Source organism: Scylla paramamosain, chromosome 10 (assembly GCF_035594125.1).
Source record: "Scylla paramamosain isolate STU-SP2022 chromosome 10, ASM3559412v1, whole genome shotgun sequence".
NCBI classification, from domain to species: Eukaryota; Metazoa; Arthropoda; class Malacostraca; order Decapoda; family Portunidae; genus Scylla; species Scylla paramamosain.
This window is the reverse complement of record NC_087160.1, coordinates 4,896,015-4,916,693: the sequence shown is the minus strand read 5'-3', so window position 1 is coordinate 4,916,693 and position 20,679 is coordinate 4,896,015. Positions and strand designations below refer to the sequence as shown.

The following is a 20,679-nucleotide window of genomic DNA, read 5'->3' as shown; positions in this document are numbered from 1 at the left end:
GAGACCCTGTCTATCCCATTGTTGATTCAACTAGTCCAGGTCTTCCGCCCCTAGTAGTACACCCAACGCCTCGACCAGTAGAGCCTCCAATTACCAAGCCGCATATACTCCCATCACCTGGCTCAGTGCCTATTGGATGTGAGGCCTCCACTGAATGTCCTTTGGATAATTCTTGTGTGAACAAGCTTTGTCTGGATGTTTGTTATCCTGGATTATGTGGTGAGAATGCTGAATGCCAAACCCAGCACCATCGTCCACTATGTATGTGCCCTCCAGGAACTACAGGAAACCCAACCATAAAGTGCTCTGCATTGGTAGTGGATACACTATCAACACCACTCCCTCCCATTGCAGAGGACACACCCTCATTAGATGAACTACCCATTATTCCATTAGCAGATTCTTCAAGCCCACAACCTGATCCTGTTGCAGAACACTCACCAAAACCTTCCCCAGACCTTCCCTTGACTAGACCTCCCTTACTTCCATTACTTCCTCCTGTTCCTGTAGCATGTAAAAATAATGATGAATGTAATGTTCATAACATTTGCATTAATTCATTGTGCTATGATGCATGCAGTCTTGGTGTATGTGGTGATGATGCTAATTGTAGAACACTTAGTCATAGGCCTATTTGTCTCTGTCCTCCTGGTACTACTGGAGATCCTCAAGTCAAATGCATTTCTGTATTCTCTGAAAGTACAGCAACAGAGACTCCCTTAACCGACGTATCCCAGGTGCCTCAAGATCCAATTCATCCAATTTCAGATGCAACTTCTCGACCTTCACCTATAGCAGAAACTCCTAAACCTAGACCACCTCTGCCTCCAATAGAACAACCAACTCCACCTCCATCCCCACTGCCAATCATCGTTGGATGTGAAAGCAATGACCATTGTGAATTTGACACCACATGCATTAATCGTATGTGCTTGGATATATGTAAACAAGATCCATGTGGTAAACATGCAACATGCCATGTGGTTGAACACCGACCTCAGTGCTCATGTCCACCGGGAACCACAGGCAATCCAACAATCAACTGTATTCCTTTTGGCCCACCAGATGTGCCACCTACCCTCTCTCCGATAGCAGAAACACAAACTCCTCATGGAGATGATCCATTGATTCCTATTGTAGATAAAACTACCATATTGCCACCACTAGTCGAGTATCCACCAAAAAAACCTTCACCTCCTACCAGTGTAACTCCTATAATTATGCCTATTATTCCGGATATAGCTATAGCATGCAAAAGCAATGATCACTGCACATTAGATAATATGTGCATCAATAACCTTTGCTATCATGTATGCAGCCTCAGCATCTGTGGTATACATTCAGACTGCAGAATACAGGACCATCGACCAGTATGTATCTGTCCCCCAGGAACTGTGGGAGACCCAACTAGACAGTGTACAGCAACACTTACCGAGCAACCTGCCACACACATGCCACCTGTACCAGATGAATCACCACTTCCACCAGGTGACCCAATCATTCCCATGGTGGAACCAACAACTCCTGGTCCCCCACCAGTGCCACTGCATCCAGAGCCTCAACCACCAGAGCCACCACTTGTAAGGCCATCCCCACCACCAACGCCAAGGCCTCTGCCAATTGGATGTGAGACAACTACAGACTGTCCTGGGGACAACTCCTGTGTGAACAAACTTTGCTTGGATGTTTGTCACCCAGGCTACTGTGGTGAGAATGCTGACTGCCACACCATTGGTCACCGTCCCACGTGCTCATGTCCGCCAGGAACCGTTGGCAACCCAACGATTAAGTGTTCTGCTCTGCAAGTTGAGACATCATTATCTCTTCCTCCAATCATAGGGGAGACACCAGAAGTAGATGACCCACCCATTGGTCCAACTGTGGGATCCACAACTGCACCACCACTTCCTCTGACAGAAGCCACAACACCTACACTTCCACCACCAACAACAATTCGACCACCTCCCCCACCAGTTGATACAGTGATCTTAGTGGCATGTGAAAACAACGATGACTGTGATTCTGGAGACTCTTGCATCAATATGTTGTGTATTGATGTCTGTACTCTTGGTACCTGTGGGCATGACTCCCAGTGCAGGCCACTGAATCATGGACCTGTATGTCTGTGTCCTTATGGAACAAGCGGTGATCCACAGGTTGGATGCACTGCCATTTCAACAGACAGAACTAGCACTGCTCCAAGTCCAGTTACTGAAGAGACACTCGTCATTGATGAGCCAGTCTCTCCTATCGCAGGAATTACGACATCAGCACCACAGCCGGTGACAGAGTTCTCAACACCTCGACCAAGACCACCACCACCAGTACAACCAGTGACAGTGACCACTGAGGCTCCCATGCCAGTTGGCTGTCAAAGCACCAGCATGTGTCCCTTTGATAACAGCTGCATCAACGAACTTTGTGTCGATATCTGTTTCTACACAGCTTGTGGAGATAATGCAAACTGCCACACGGTGGATCACAGACCCACATGCACATGTCCACCAGGTACAACTGGAAACCCAACAGATAAATGCATTGCCATTAAGACTGACACCCCAACAACTTTTCATCCAGTGGCTGAGAAACCACATCTACCAGATTATGAGCCAATTGATCCTGAACAGGAAGAAAGCTCTCCACTGCCCCCACCTCTTGTTGAAATTGTAACAATTAAAAGTCCAGAGCCTCTCCCTCCACGACCAACGCCACCTCCAATCAAGCCTCCAATTCCCATTGCCTGTAAGAATAATGACGACTGCACCGTGGATAACTCGTGCATCAATAAATTGTGTTACGATGCCTGCAGCCTTGGTCACTGTGGAACCAATGCGAACTGCAGAATACAGGACCATCGACCAGTATGTATCTGTCCCCCAGGAACTGTGGGAGACCCAACTAGACAGTGTGCAGCAACACTCATCGAGGAACCTGTCACACACATGTCACCTATACCAGATGAATCACCACTTCCACCAGGTGACCCAGTCATTCCCATGGTGGAACCAACAACTCCTGGTCCCCCACCCATGCCACTGCACCCAAAGCCTCGGCCACCAGAGCCTCCACTTGTAAGGCCACCGCCACCACCAACGCCAAAGCCTCTGCCAATTGGGTGTGGGGCAACTACAGACTGTCCTGGGGACAACTCCTGTGTGAACAATCTTTGCTTGGATGTTTGTCACCCAGGCTACTGTGGTGAGAATGCTGACTGCCACACCATTGGTCACCGTCCCAGGTGTACATGTCCGCCAGGAACTTCAGGCAACCCAACTATTAAGTGTTCTGCTCTGCAAGTTGAGACACCATTACCTCTTCCTCCGATCATAGGGGAGACACCAGAAGTAGATGACCCACCCATTGGCCCAACTGTTGGATCCACAACCGCACCACCACTTCCTCTGACAGAAGCCACAGCACCTACACTTCCACCACCAACAACAATTCGACCACCTCCCCCACCAGTTGATACAGTGATCTTAGTGGCATGTGAAAACAACGATGACTGTGATTCTGGAGACTCTTGCATCAATATGTTGTGTATTGATGTATGTGTCCTTGGCACCTGTGGGGAGAACTCTCAATGCATGCCACTGGATCATGGACCTGTATGTCTGTGTCCTTATGGAACAAGCGGTGATCCACAGGTTGGATGCACTGCCATTTCAACAGGCAGAACTAGCACTGCTCCAAGCCCAGTTACTGAAGGGACGGTCGTCATTGATGAGCCAGTCTCCCCTATCGCAGGAATTACGACATCAGCACCACAGCCGGTGACAGAGTTCTCAACACCTCGACCAAGACCACCACCACCAGTACAACCAGTGACAGTGACCACTGAGGCTCCCATGCCAGTTGGCTGTCAAAGCACCAGCATGTGTCCCTTTGATAACAGCTGCATCAACGAACTTTGTGTCGATATCTGTTTCTACACAGCTTGTGGAGATAATGCAAACTGCCACACGGTGGATCACAGACCCACATGCACATGTCCACCAGGTACAACTGGAAACCCAACAGATAAATGCATTGCCATTAAGACTGACACCCCAACAACTTTTCATCCAGTGGCTGAGAAACCACATCTACCAGATTATGAGCCAATTGATCCTGAACAGGAAGAAAGCTCTCCACTGCCCCCACCTCTTGTTGAAATTGTAACAATTAAAAGTCCAGAGCCTCTCCCTCCACGACCAACGCCACCTCCAATCAAGCCTCCAATTCCCATTGCCTGTAAGAATAATGACGACTGCACCGTGGATAACTCGTGCATCAATAAATTGTGTTACGACGCCTGCAGCCTTGGTCACTGTGGAACCAATGCGAACTGCAGAATACAGGACCATCGACCAGTATGTATCTGTCCCCCAGGAACTGTGGGAGACCCAACTAGACAGTGTGCAGCAACACTCATCGAGGAACCTGTCACACACATGTCACCTATACCAGATGAATCACCACTTCCACCAGGTGACCCAGTCATTCCCATGGTGGAACCAACAACTCCTGGTCCCCCACCCATGCCACTGCACCCAAAGCCTCGGCCACCAGAGCCTCCACTTGTAAGGCCACCGCCACCACCAACGCCAAAGCCTCTGCCAATTGGGTGTGGGGCAACTACAGACTGTCCTGGGGACAACTCCTGTGTGAACAATCTTTGCTTGGATGTTTGTCACCCAGGCTACTGTGGTGAGAATGCTGACTGCCACACCATTGGTCACCGTCCCAGGTGTACATGTCCGCCAGGAACTTCAGGCAACCCAACTATTAAGTGTTCTGCTCTGCAAGTTGAGACACCATTACCTCTTCCTCCAATCATAGGGGAGACACCAGAAGTAGATGACCCACCCATTGGCCCAACTGTTGGATCCACAACCGCACCACCACTTCCTCTGACAGAAGCCACAGCACCTACACTTCCACCACCAACAACAATTCGACCACCTCCCCCACCAGTTGATACAGTGATCTTAGTGGCATGTGAAAACAACGATGACTGTGATTCTGGAGACTCTTGCATCAATATGTTGTGTATTGATGTGTGTGTCCTTGGCACCTGTGGGGAGAACTCTCAATGCGTGCCACTGGATCATGGACCTGTATGTCTGTGTCCTTATGGAACAAGCGGTGATCCACAGGTTGGATGCACTGCCATTTCAACAGGCAGAACTAGCACTGTTCCAAGCCCAGTTACTGAAGGGACGGTCGTCATTGATGAGCCAGTCTCTCCTATCGCAGGAATTACGACATCAGCACCACAGCCGGTGACAGAGTTCTCAACACCTCGACCAAGACCACCACCACCAGTACAACCAGTGACAGTGACCACTGAGGCTCCCATGCCAGTTGGCTGTCAAAGCACCAGCATGTGTCCCTTTGATAACAGCTGCATCAACGAACTTTGTGTCGATATCTGTTTCTACACAGCTTGTGGAGATAATGCAAACTGCCACACGGTGGATCACAGACCCACATGCACATGTCCACCAGGTACAACTGGAAACCCAACAGATAAATGCATTGCCATTAAGACTGACACCCCAACAACCTTTCATCCAGTGGCTGAGAAACCACATCTACCAGATTATGAGCCAATTGATCCTGAACAGGAAGAAAGCTCTCCACTGCCCCCACCTCTTGTTGAAATTGTAACAATTAAAAGTCCAGAGCCTCTCCCTCCACGACCAACGCCACCTCCAATCAAGCCTCCAATTCCCATTGCCTGTAAGAATAATGACGACTGCACCGTGGATAACTCGTGCATCAATAAATTGTGTTACGACGCGTGCAGCCTTGGTCACTGTGGAACCAATGCGAACTGCAGAATACAGGACCATCGACCAGTATGTATCTGTCCCCCAGGAACTGTGGGAGACCCAACTAGACAGTGTGCAGCAACACTCATCGAGGAACCTGTCACACACATGTCACCTATACCAGATGAATCACCACTTCCACCAGGTGACCCAGTCATTCCCATGGTGGAACCAACAACTCCTGGTCCCCCACCCATGCCACTGCACCCAAAGCCTCGGCCACCAGAGCCTCCACTTGTAAGGCCACCGCCACCACCAACGCCAAAGCCTCTGCCAATTGGCTGTGGGGCAACTACAGACTGTCCTGGGGACAACTCCTGTGTGAACAATCTTTGCTTGGATGTTTGTCACCCAGGCTACTGTGGTGAGAATGCTGACTGCCACACCATTGGTCACCGTCCCAGGTGTACATGTCCGCCAGGAACTTCAGGCAACCCAACTATTAAGTGTTCTGCTCTGCAAGTTGAGACACCATTACCTCTTCCTCCAATCATAGGGGAGACACCAGAAGTAGATGACCCACCCATTGGCCCAACTGTTGGATCCACAACCGCACCACCACTTCCTCTGACAGAAGCCACAGCACCTACACTTCCACCACCAACAACAATTCGACCACCTCCCCCACCAGTTGATACAGTGATCTTAGTGGCATGTGAAAACAACGATGACTGTGATTCTGGAGACTCTTGCATCAATATGTTGTGTATTGATGTGTGTGTCCTTGGCACCTGTGGGGAGAACTCTCAATGCGTGCCACTGGATCATGGACCTGTATGTCTGTGTCCTTATGGAACAAGCGGTGATCCACAGGTTGGATGCACTGCCATTTCAACAGGCAGAACTAGCACTGTTCCAAGCCCAGTTACTGAAGGGACGGTCGTCATTGATGAGCCAGTCTCTCCTATCGCAGGAATTACGACATCAGCACCACAGCCGGTGACAGAGTTCTCAACACCTCGACCAAGACCACCACCACCAGTACAACCAGTGACAGTGACCACTGAGGCTCCCATGCCAGTTGGCTGTCAAAGCACCAGCATGTGTCCCTTTGATAACAGCTGCATCAACGAACTTTGTGTCAATATCTGTTTCTACACAGCTTGTGGAGATAATGCAAACTGCCACACGGTGGATCACAGACCCACATGTACATGTCCACCAGGTACAACTGGAAACCCAACAGATAAATGCATTGCCATTAAGACTGACACCCCAACAACTTTTCATCCAGTGGCTGAGAAACCACATCTACCAGATTATGAGCCAGTTGATCCTGAACAGGAAGAAAGCTCTCCACTGCCCCCACCTCTTGTTGAAATTGTAACAATTAAAAGTCCAGAGCCTCTCCCTCCACGACCAACGCCACCTCCAATCAAGCCTCCAATTCCCATTGCCTGTAAGAATAATGACGACTGCACCGTGGATAACTCGTGCATCAATAAATTGTGTTACGACGCGTGCAGCCTTGGTCACTGTGGAACCAATGCAAACTGCAGAATACAGAACCATCGACCAGTATGTATCTGTCCCCCAGGAACTGTGGGAGACCCAACTAGACAGTGTGCAGCAACACTCATCGAGGAACCTGTCACACACATGTCACCTATACCAGATGAATCACCACTTCCACCAGGTGACCCAGTCATTCCCATGGTGGAACCAACAACTCCTGGTCCCCCACCCATGCCACTGCACCCAAAGCCTCGGCCACCAGAGCCTCCACTTGTAAGGCCACCGCCACCACCAACGCCAAAGCCTCTGCCAATTGGCTGTGGGGCAACTACAGACTGTCCTGGGGACAACTCCTGTGTGAACAATCTTTGCTTGGATGTTTGTCACCCAGGCTACTGTGGTGAGAATGCTGACTGCCACACCATTGGTCACCGTCCCAGGTGTACATGTCCGCCAGGAACTTCAGGCAACCCAACTATTAAGTGTTCTGCTCTGCAAGTTGAGACACCATTACCTCTTCCTCCAATCATAGGGGAGACACCAGAAGTAGATGACCCACCCATTGGCCCAACTGTTGGATCCACAACCGCACCACCACTTCCTCTGACAGAAGCCACAGCACCTACACTTCCACCACCAACAACAATTCGACCACCTCCCCCACCAGTTGATACAGTGATCTTAGTGGCATGTGAAAACAACGATGACTGTGATTCTGGAGACTCTTGCATCAATATGTTGTGTATTGATGTATGTGTCCTTGGCACCTGTGGGGAGAACTCTCAATGCATGCCACTGGATCATGGACCTGTATGTCTGTGTCCCTATGGAACAACTGGTGATCCACAGGTTAGATGTACTGCTATCCTAACATCTACACCAGAAACTGTGGCTCCAGTTACAGAATCAGTATCACCCCCAGCTGATGAGTCCATTGTAGCAGGTTATGGTCCCATTTCAACTGCTGCTCCACCTGTGACAGAAAAATCATCCCCAAGACCCACTGATCCCCCTGTCACTCCACCAGTGATAATACCAACCCCTCCACCAGTCCCAATTGGTTGTGCAGTGAATAGTGAATGCCCTCTCGAAAATACCTGTGTCAATTCTTTGTGCTTGGATATATGCCATCCTGGACTTTGTGGCTCTAATGCTGATTGTCAGACAGTTGGGCATCGTCCTAACTGCATATGTCCTCCTGGCACTACAGGGAATCCAACAGAAAAATGTGTTGCATTGACTACGAAACCTCCTGTCACACTGTCTCCACCAATAGGACAAACATCTCACCTTCCAGATCCACCCATTGTTGCTGGCATAGGAACATCATCATCTCCTCCTCCTCCTCTTACTGAACTGCCTACCACAAGGCCACCAGAGATTTCATCTCCCCATCCATCAATTCCTCCTATTACTGCTTTTGTTACCATAGCTTGTATGAATGATGATGACTGTCCTGTGGATAACTCTTGCCTGAATCATTTGTGCTATGATGTGTGTGCCTTAGGTATATGCAGCAACGATGCTGACTGCAAGATTGACATTCACCGTCCAGTGTGCAGTTGTCCCCCAGGGACCACTGGGGAACCAACAGTGAAATGTCATGCACTCATTGGAGTTACAACCACCCCAAGCACACCACTGACAGGCACTCCACCTTCACCACTTGATGAGCCCGTGATACCAATCTTATCACCACCCTCCACAATTCCACCTCCAACTGCAGTTCACCAACCTCCTCGTCCATCTCCGCCTCCAGTTTCCAGACCCCAACCTCCACCCACAGCTCCACCTCAGCCAGTTGGATGTGAAAGTACAAGCAATTGCCCACTGGATAATTCTTGTGTCAATCATCTATGCATGGATATTTGTCATCCAGGACTCTGTGGAGAAAATGCCGAATGCAGCACTATATACCATAAAGTTTCCTGTGCATGTCCTCCAGGAACAACAGGAAATCCAACTTTGAAATGCTCAGCTTTTGTAACATTTACTCCCCTTCCTGAAACACCACTAGTCGAAGAAAAACCACATCCTGCTGACAAACCTCTGCAGCCTGTGTCTCTTCCAGCATCAACCTTCTCCCCTCCTCTAGTTGAGACATCATCCCGTGACCCAACTCCAATCCCCACCACTACGCTTCCTCCTGCCATCATTCCATTAACACCCGTTGCCTGCAAGAATAATGATGACTGTGGTACTGACAATTCTTGCATAAATCTCTTGTGCTACAATGTATGTGGCCTTGGAATTTGTGGAGAGAATGCAGACTGCAAGACTGGTAAGCATCGGCCCGTGTGTGTTTGCCCACCAGGTACTACTGGAGACCCACAAATACATTGCTCAGCAACTATAATGGATACAACTACTCACCTTCCACCCATTGGATTTACCACTGAACATTCACACCATCCATTAGTCCCAGTTTTAGGACCAACCACATCATCTGTGGCTCCCCCAATCATAGAGACTGTACCACCTCAAGTGAAGGAGCCACCAACTCCTCATCCACCACCACCCATCACAGATGCTCCGTTGCCTGCTGGCTGTGCTACGAGTACAGAATGTTCTTTTGATGAAAAATGCTACAATTCTTTATGTGTGAAGGTATGCAGTCTCTTCCCATGTGACAAGGATCCTGATTGCTATGCACAAATGCATGAAGCAATATGCACCCTTCCAACACCTATTGCTGACATACCTGAATGCAGAGTAGACCAAGATTGTTTCACAACACAGATGTGTATTACCAATGTGTGTCGAGAAATCTGTATAGTCAGTAACCCTTGTGCACCCATGGCTGTGTGCAGTGGTGAGAACCATCGTCCCCAGTGTAACTGCCCTCCTGGATATATTGGTAACCCATTTATTTCTTGCCATCTTCCACAACCACCCACACCACGTCCTCAGCCCACACCTCATCCAGAATGCCTTGTAGACAATGACTGTGACTATCACCTCGCCTGTATCAATGAACAATGCCTCGACCCTTGCCTCAACAGGCAAGTATGTGGCACAAATGCAAAATGTGTAGTGACAATCCATACACCAATGTGTATTTGCCAGCCAGGTTATACTGGCAACCCTTATGTGCAATGCAACGAACCATCTACTCCTGGCCCCACTACAGCTCTGCCAGACCTTAAACCACAGTGTATACGAAATGAAGATTGCCCCTACAACCGTGCATGCTACAGCAACAGCTGTAGGAATCCTTGTGTGGTCGCCAACCCATGTTCCCCCACAGCAGTGTGTGATCCTGTGCAACATCGAGCAGCATGCTCTTGTCCTCCGCCTTTGTCTGGCAACCCCTATCATCAGTGTATCACCAGTAAGATAATGAACAACCCCTTTTCCAGTCTGTCTTTTCTTCTTCACGCATGTCAGAGCACGATGCATGTTTCTATTGTGCTATCATTGAAATAGTTTAAGCTTTTGCATTGTTTATAAGATTGCAATGTTTCAATCTGCATCCAGGAGCCTGCATTGTTGAAGTCCTGCACCATGAAGCCTGCATCGTACATACTGCATCATCCACTATATAAACTGCATCAAACTGTTTGCATTATCAGTTTTGCATCGTTCAGCATCGATAAACTTTTCTAAGCTTTATTTTCTGAATCTGCTTTTCTTGTACATATCTGAAAAAGATTATTATGATTATCCATTTTGATTTCAAAATGACTAATAATCTGTGTAGCTTCACAGTATTTTGTTAAAAAAATAAATAAATAAAGATTTAAAGCTTCTGATCACTTTGACATATCATGGAGTAGTGCTCTACACTAAATGTTCTCAAATTGCCATGTCAGCATTTTATAGAGCAAATTACATCCAGGATAGTTAAATTGTGAAGAAGTGCATGTTATCTACTCCATCTAACTCAGTTTCCTTCCCTCTTTTGTTTGTGCCCCTCCATCAGTGGAGATAACCACACCCAAGCCAGACTGCCTGGTGGATGATGAGTGCAGTGACAAACTGGCTTGCATTCAGCAACAGTGTCAAGATCCATGTGCTCTTTATGACAACTGTGCCCCTAATGCAGAGTGTCATGTTACCCAACATAGAGCAGTGTGCTCTTGTCCAGATGGTTATGTAGGAAACCCCAACATCCAGTGTCTTGTAGGTAAGTTTATCTCTTCATGCTTCTACTACCTATTATGGTATATCTCATTATAGATATTTGAAAGTCCTTCATCTCATTCATGACTATGTAGGCAGTAGAATGCCAGGCACTATTGTAAATAGAGAAAGAAAGCTGATCTTCGATCATATGTATACCTTGTATGATGAAGAATTGCAGCTGCATTGTTTTGTCTCCTTATCTGCATTTTCTATAAAATAGAAAGATAGCTAAACAGAGGTGCCATTAGTGGTTTATGTTCTTCATAGTATGGGCTGAATGTAGCATCTCTATTTAGTTAAGCAGGATCATCAAATGTAAATGCATATATCAATTCTAGGAAGTCAGACTTCTAGCAATTAACCAAAGAAATTGAGTAATAATTTGCCTTATGTCTCCCTTTTCTTTCAATTAAGATTGCTATCACTTTTTTTTTATTTAAAACCTCTGGAAAGTAAAGTAAATAAATAAATAAACACTTGATTGCCATTAATTCCATCAGCTTCACTTGTCCCACACAATATTATTGTTACTCACTAAATTAATTACTTTTTACCAGACCCTCCCTAGACACATAATCATGATAGCATCCTCCCTTTGTTCTTAAACATTGCTCTTTGCTGAGCTCCTAGATTGTAGACCTGTCCCATTGTGAACTTGGTCACCTTTCCTTGGAAATGTGTCTTACTTAAAAATAAAGATCCCTGAACATTTGTTTTCTCAAAATTGTTGATATATGAACTTTCAAAATAATAACCTTTAGGATGTGCTCCTTACAACTGCAGCACTCAGAAACACAAAAGAAACAGATCATGCACACAGTACTCAGAATCACAAAAGAAACAGGTCATGCACACAGAAGTTAATAAGTGTATTTATGACAGCTGGGTGTCGAGCAAACTCTGACTGCCATGTCCTGCAAGCCTGCATCAACAGAGAGTGTGAAGATCCATGTGATTATGAAATCTGTGGTACCAATGCAGAGTGCCGGGTTGTGAATCAGCGTGCCCAGTGCTTCTGCCCTGAATTTTTCTTGGTACGTGTTAAATAATGTTGCAGTTTCATGATATAGTGATATAGGTAAATATTGCCAAAAGTAAAGTATGAACATTTTTTTATTTACTTATTTGTCAGCTGTATTTCCTTACCCATAGTATGTGAGGTTTGAGGTAATTCTCTCTCTCTCTCTCTCTCTCTCTCTCTCTCTCTCTCTCTCTCTCTCTCTCTCTCTCTCTCTCTCTCTCTCTCTCTCTCTCTCTCTCTCTCTCTCTCTGATGCCACAAGCATCTCCTGATAGGAAGGCCACAGCAGAAAAGCCTTCAGCTTCCCGTGTCCAAATATTCACATACACTTAACTAGCTTGTTCGAGACCTTTTTCTCTACCAATACTTCTTTCACCTTGTGCTTCCAGGTTCTAAGTGTCCTCTCTTGCTAGAATCCTCGATTTTACTCTTATACATTTCTTTTACCAAATTCTTTGTTCATTCTCAAAAGTATTGGCCATATGACCACTTGTTCTGGCTGTTGTCTGGGTTTGACTGGGGCAGACTGACACCAAGTGGACAACACTACAGTTGTGTCTGTAGACTTGGCCTATTTGCAGGCAGTGCTCATCAAGCTCAATCATGTGGACAGGCAAAACTTCTCTGTACATGCATGGACATATTCTTCCCTCTCAGAACTCTATTTTCTTACATCATTAACTATATTCAAGCAACTTATCATTGTAAATGAAAGTGTAATTGATTTGTACATTGATTTGTGCAAACATGCACTTCATTTGTATAAATTTTTTGTGATAAAATTTTTTTTCCAGTATGAAAGGATCTAACAGAAGATTCATATACAAATGATGGAGTTAAACTAGGCATTATTGATCTTATTTTTAATTCATAGGTGTTAAAAAGGATTGAATGAAATGATTACTAAAGGGCAGGCACTCACTCAGAGTTTCTTATATCACTAGCATTAGTATTTTATGCAATAAGAAATTAAACCTATTTTAAAATTTTGTAAAACCCTATCAATTTTTTTATTTGTCATAATTTTTAAGGATTTATGTTTTTAGTTGCATTCATAGATATCACTAACAAAGTCTTCATTAAAAACATCAATATTCATCCCTGTCAAGTGAATGAAAATATAAACATTTGCTGATACACCTTATTTTTCAGGGTGACCCACACATACAATGTGAACAGCCTGACTGTATAAAAGACTCTGACTGCCCATCATGGCTTGCATGTATCAGACAAGAATGTCAAGACCCCTGCAACTGTGGTCCTCATGCTGAATGCAGAGTTATCAACCACCGACCTATGTGTACATGTCCTCCAGGATATGAAGGAGATGCTAATATTGGCTGCACCACTAGTAAGTAGCTCCTTTCAGGAAATATACATACATATATTTGATGGTTGTTTGTTACATATTTTGTGAATAGAAAGAATTAAGAAAACTAAAGAGGTAGAAGCATTATTTCCTTGAGTTTTGCACTTTCATTGTGTATGGATCACACATTCCTACCATTCATGTCACAGATAATAAAAATAAATTTATATGTGCTATGTATTGTACATGCATATCTGTATACAGTTCACATACCTGAATTTCTTTAAAGACTTTCTTTAAAGACATAAAGACTTTCTTTGAAAGTCTTTATGTGGATACACCACTTGTTAGCCACAATACTAGTCATTCTGGCTTGCATGTGATAGAGGAGGAGAGGAAGACTGGTAACAGCACTGCCACACTGGGAGAAAAAAAAAATGAGGGATGTCTCACTACTGTGGCAGATGTGATGCTGCTATACCACCAAATCACTCCAGATGTGAGGACAAAACACACACACACACACACACACACACACACACACACACACACAAATGAATGTAAATTTGAAGAAGAATCACTAAAGAAAATAATAGAACAAGAAAATGAGAAACAAAATCTCAGACTGAAAGTGGTAAATGTTATTAAAGAAGAGAAAAGTTAGTGAGAGACACTGTAGAAAAACATAAACAAGTAATTGTATTTGGTTTAAAGGAAGAAAAAATAGTAATCAGAATTCAAAGAGAGGAAAAGGAAAAGAACCTGTTGAATAAGTTCCTGAAGAAAGTGATGGGTGAACACAATCAGGTAGTAAAGCAAGTGGAAGAGTTCCATAAAATTGCAAAATATGAAGAAGAAAAAATGAGACCCATTAGAATAAGTTTTGCAATGCAGGTACAAGCAGAAGTAATTAATGGGTCTTGGAGGTTGTTTGGAGATGAAAAATATAGGAATGTATGGATAAACAGGGATATGGATGAGACTGAAAGATTGAAGCAAAAGGAGCTAGTAAATGAGGCTAAACAAAAAAACGAACAACGAACGGAGGAGGAGAAGTTTTCTGGAGAGTAAGAGAGATATGAGAATAAAGAATTGGTACATCAAACATTAAGTAAGGTATGTTATACTAATGTAAATGGATTAATGTCAACTAAAATGGAATTAAATGAGTTGTCAAGCAGAACTGCACTGAATGTTATTGTATTATGCGAGACAAAATGGGAAAATGAATTGTAAGGAGATAAATTGGGAGATATTGGCAACTACTGGAAGTGAGAACTCATGGAGTAATAGACTATTAAAATGGGCAGTGTAAAATTAGATGACTCACTGGGTTGATTGTGATACCAGATTTAGTGGAAGAGATAAACCATCAAGATTTGATTTAGTGTTTACCAAGTACATGGAAATTATTGAAACTATACACTATAATAGCCCTCTAGGTAACAGTGATCATGTGTTGATGAAATTTTATTTGAAAAATAAAAATGTAATCATTGATGAAAATTATAAGGTGGAAAGATTTAAATATAGTAAAGCTGACTTTGAAAAATTAAGAAAGTATTTTGTTGCTGTGGACTGGAAAGACTGTGAAGATGCAGAAGATGTTCAGGAAAAATGGAATGAATTTATAAGGATATATAATTCTACTGTGGAGAAATTTGTACCTAGAGGAGGAGCGAGATGTAGAAAGGTTAAAGAATGATTTAATACAAAATGCAAAGAGGCTAGAAATTGTAAGTCAGATGCTTGGAATAGATAAAAGAGGAGGAAAACTGAGAGCAGATGGGAGCAATATATTGATGTTAGAAACAAGTACGTTGAGATAATAAGAATGGAGAGAAGAAACTATGAAAGAGATATAATAGATAAGTGTATAAATGAACCCAAACTATTCTTTAGACCTATTAATGGGAAGATGAAGAAGAAGGAAGGTGTATTAAGACTGAAAGTTGAGGGAAAAATCTATGAAGATGCACAAGACATGGTGGAGGTTATGAACGATAGTTTCAGATCGGTATTTACTGTGGAAGTAGAGTTTGATGCTGGAAGGGATAAGTTGGTGAGGAATATACTAAGTACAGTCCCAGTTAATTATGAGGAAATACTTAAGATGATGGAAGAACTTGATATAAATAAAGCAACTGGTCCAGATTGAGTATCAAACTGATATCAAAGGAATGTAGAGAACAAATGGCTGATAAAATTCAATCTAGTGGTGACATCACTATCACAGGGAAGAGTACCAAAAGATTGGAAGAGAGCAAATATTACACCAATATTCAAAGGAGGGAATAAGGAAAAGCCACTAAATTATAGACCAGTGTCCTTGACTAGTGTTGTAGGAAAACTATGTGAATGAACAATAAAGGAAAGATGGATAGAACACTTGGAAAGAGATAAAGTTTTGGTAAACTGTCAGTTTGGATTTAGGAGGAGAAGATCATGCTCCATGAACTTGGCCTTTTATTCAAGGGTTGTTGATATTGTGCAGGAGAGAGACGGATGGGTGGATGGTGTCTACTTAGACTTGAAGAAAGCATTTGACAAAGTACTACACCAAAGATTGCTATGGAAGATAAAAAATTATAGAAAAATTGGAGGAAGACTGCTGGAGTGGATGGAGGATTATCTGGATGACAGAGAGATGGGAACTATGATACAAGACCAGAATTCATCTTGGCTGAAAGTAACTAGTGGTGTCCCACAGGTGTCAGTGTTGGGACCAATAATGTTTGTAATATATGTGAACTACATAAATGAAGAAATAGATTGTTATATGAACTTATTTCCAGATGATGCTAAGCTGATGAGAAGGGTAGAAAATGTGAATGTCTGTATGGTATTGCATGATGATTTAAATAAGATAAATAGATGGAGTAAATCTTGGCAAATGGAATTCAATTTAAGTAAATGCAAAGTAATGGAGTTTGTTAAGAGTAAGAAAGGAATACAATATCATTATGAGATGGATGGTGTAAAGTTAAAGGAGTCAAAAGAGGAAGTGGATTTGGGAGTAACAGTTACTGAAAATTTGATTCCAGACAGACACATTGATAAAATTAACTGGAGAGATGATGAATTTGTTAAAAAGAATAAGAATGGCATTCTCATGTTTGGATGAAGGAATGATAAAGTTGTTGATTTCCATAACAAGACCAAGATTGGAATATACGGCAGTGGTGTGGCCTCATACAAAAAGGATTATTATAAAATTAGAAAGAGTACAAAGAGCAGTCACTAAGATGGTTCTGGAGTTGAATAAGTCGACTTATGAAGAGAGATTAAAAATGTTGGAAGTTCCTATCCTTGAAAATAGGAAAGAAAGAAAACATTTAATAAACATCTATAGAATGATAAATGGTATGGAAAATGTGAACAAAGAATGTTTTATAAATTTAGACACACAGAGTACAAGGGGACACAGTAAGAAGTTGAAGAAAGTTAACTGTAGAAGAGACATCAAGAAGTATAGTTTTTCTCACTGAAGTGTAAACAAATAGAATGAACTCAGTGAAGATGTTGTCAATGCTGTAACTGTCCATGCTTTTAAGACAAAACTGGATAGCTATAGAGATGGGATACTATGAGATTACTCCCCTCCTGTAAACCACAACTAGGTAAATACACACACACACACACACACACACACACACACACACACACACACTATGAGATTACTCCCCTCCCACAAACCACAACTAGGTAAATACAACTTGGTAAACACACACACACACACACACACACACACACACACACAGTTTTAGATACAATGGGGATGCACCACCACACCATTGGATGTGAGGATAAAGCATATACACACACTGTGTTAGATGGGATAGCACTGCTCTGCCACACCATCAAATCATACCATGCATGTAATGACAAAATACACACACTCAAACATGTGTGTATGCAGCCAGAATCAATGTTTTTCAAGCATTTTCAATACCTTGAGTTTCATTATCCTCAAGTTTGGCACTATGCCTTTAGAAGGAAGCAATTACAAAACTCAAGGGAGTACTGTATATTGATAAATCTGGAACATCACTTCTGTCACATAGTCAGATTCAATTCATGCGTTTAACATGTATATGTCTTATTAGTCATAATTTACAATCATTCACTGTGTTATTTCAGAACCTGGACGAGAGCCACCTATTGGGTGCAGGACTGATGGAGAGTGCCACAGCAAACTTGCCTGCTTCAATGGCGAATGTGATGATCCCTGCAAGATAATACAACCTTGTGGTTTGAATGCTAAATGCAGAGTCATTGATACACTGCCATTCAGGACCATGACTTGTGCATGCCTACCAGATTTCATTGGCAATGCCTACATAGAATGTACACCACGTAAGGCTTGTGATATTGTTTTGGTATTAGAGAACAACTACCTGCAATGTTCGATTAACCTGTTCAATAGGCTGCCTGCCAAGCGACTTTCAACTTGACTCACAATTACATGTTAAGTTTTTTATCTAGTCAACATATATAAAGAGGCTGCAAAATAAATTTACACAAAAAATGCAAGTAAAATTTACACACATGGTATGTAGATTAATTCTGTATATCTATCATCTTTATAGCAGAACCATCTAGGCCAATGTACATGCCATTAATTCACTTAAATCCTTAGTGCTTTTAGAACTTCATGCCTTTACTCAGCTGAAACAAGTTTCAATGATAGTGTTTCTCTGGTTATCAGCATTACATGGAGGGCCATTTATAACCTCACAGTTGTTGCTGGCCTTCCTCCAGATATTGTTTTCAAATGGAAAGTTGGGGGTGGCATGAAGAAAAAACAGCAACAAATTTCTCAAACAAGAGAGCAGTTTGTAAGTCAAAGAAGGGACCTTTTCTTCTTGGAACTCCCAAATTTCCTTTCAGGAACAAAACAGGGAGGTAATCTATAATTTTACGTTATGAATGATCCTCCATTTCATGTTCCTGAGAAACACACTACAGACTGTATTCCAGCTGTATTAAAGCATGATTTATGTTTTTATTTGCATTTATTTATTTTTTAAGCTTTTGAGAATGATGGCACACACACACACACACACACACACACACAGACTCTAAAAGTGTACAATGTCTGGTTTGTGGTGCCATAGAAAGAAAATAACTGATAAAGAAAATGTACAACATGAGATCACAGATGCCATTAGTACTGTGTGCTGCCTGACTTGTTGCCACAGTTGCCACCTGGCTGTCAAGAGAGCTCAGATCTTGTTCTTCAGTCCAGTTGAGATTTTTATAGTAATGTACAGGGTTTGGCATTGTTACATTACACAGGTGTTAAAAGGTGCAGCCCACACAGCAAAGGAATAAATTAATTTGTGGGGCTGGTGAAGTGAGTGTACAAATGTAGTGTGTAGTTCAAGAAAGAGAACATTGCAGTGAATCCATCACAGAAAGCAAGGTCTTGTTATACCAGAAGAGTTTCTCAAGAGAGTTTTACCATTGCAATGTGGCTTAGCATCCATTGTTTGTTTTACAAGGTTAAAACACCTTGAAGAGATCTAGAATTAATAGCCTTGCTTTCACACCACTTTGACACATTGACTTCACCATCACCACATCTCATTCATTCAATTTGTTTGATGACTTCCAGCTATAACACTATGAAATGAGTAATGGTTTCTCAACAGAACTTCCTGGTAAAAGCCATAGTGAGGCCACAAATAGCACCCATAATTTCAGAGATCTCAAAGCAAAGCAACAAAAGAACAAGATCTGCCCTTTTGCAAAGCTAAGTGGCAAATGTGGTAACAACTAGGCAGTGTTCAGAATAAGTTTCAGTGACTGCTGTGATATAATGAAATAGCTGCCATACACTTTTTTTGTCACCTACAAGAACATGGTACCACAAGTCAGGTACCACATACATGAGGAATATAATTGTGTATAAGATTATGTATTGTATAAAGCTTCAATCTCTCACACACACACACACACACACACACACACACACACACACACACACACACACACACACACACACACACACACACACAGAGGAAGAGATGTGTACTGTGAATTTGTGATGTATTTTCAAAGACTATTTGCATTACTAGTTAGTGCAACAATATTGTTTTCTGCTAATACCTCTTGAGTTTTGTATTTACAGACAATTCTTGCCACCATCATCTCCAGTGGTTAGAGACTTGAAGATACCAAGATCTCATATTAAATCTGTTTGATATTGCAATTCTATCACTGCTCTCATAACCAGCAGGTCCTTCACTTTTAGTTTTTCTCTTCACTGCATGATTTTTTTTCTTTTTTCTTCTTATTTGGGCACTGATTAATATTGCACATTTGCATGAAATATACTGTAGCACAGTAGATTTTCAGTTATATTCAAAATTTTTATGAAATGTGGCATTACAGAAATAAGGATAGTTAATTCAGAACAATATTCCATGGTAAATAGGTGAAATGTAATAGACATGTAAATGTGTGTTTAACATTAGGTCCAACGGAACTTCCTGGGTGCACAACTGATGATGAATGTCCACCAAGAGAGGTGTGTCGCAATAGGCAGTGTCTGGAACCTTGCAGTGTGCTCAATCCATGTGCACCAAATGCTGAATGCCAGGTATGTTACATCATGCAATTTCCACTTCATCATGACTTTCCTGTAGTTGCCACACATCCATTTTTCATATTATAATGCCCTTTCCAGCCTTTAAGTACCAACAGAATCAATGGCTTCCCTTCTAAGGCACAGCTCATAGAGAACCTGACGAGATATTGCCAGTGAGCATTGTCAGATAACACCATTTTCATATAGTTATTTATAATTATGAAGAAAAGAATGAACATAAAAAACTTGAACAACACATACACCAGTGAATATATGCCCTGGTAAACTTCTGTTTTCCATATCTCTAATCCTTGCATTCATATCCTATCACTTATCAAGCACATCAAACTAAGTTTGTAAAA

The 20,679-nt window shown here is 42.8% G+C and overlaps 1 protein-coding gene across 1 annotated transcript in view; it reads left to right on the top strand.

Moving 5' to 3' along the window:
- LOC135104137 (uncharacterized) overlaps nucleotides 1–20,679 on the top strand; it is a 234,452-nt gene that overhangs the window by 186,702 nt on the left and 27,071 nt on the right. The window contains exons 58-63 of the mRNA XM_064011167.1: nucleotides 769–10,602; nucleotides 11,194–11,397; nucleotides 12,279–12,430; nucleotides 13,569–13,767; nucleotides 17,866–18,081; nucleotides 20,205–20,329. Of these exons, the coding sequence (XP_063867237.1) occupies nucleotides 769–10,602; nucleotides 11,194–11,397; nucleotides 12,279–12,430; nucleotides 13,569–13,767; nucleotides 17,866–18,081; nucleotides 20,205–20,329 (10,730 nt within the window). The remainder of the gene's footprint in view (nucleotides 1–768; nucleotides 10,603–11,193; nucleotides 11,398–12,278; nucleotides 12,431–13,568; nucleotides 13,768–17,865; nucleotides 18,082–20,204; nucleotides 20,330–20,679) is intronic.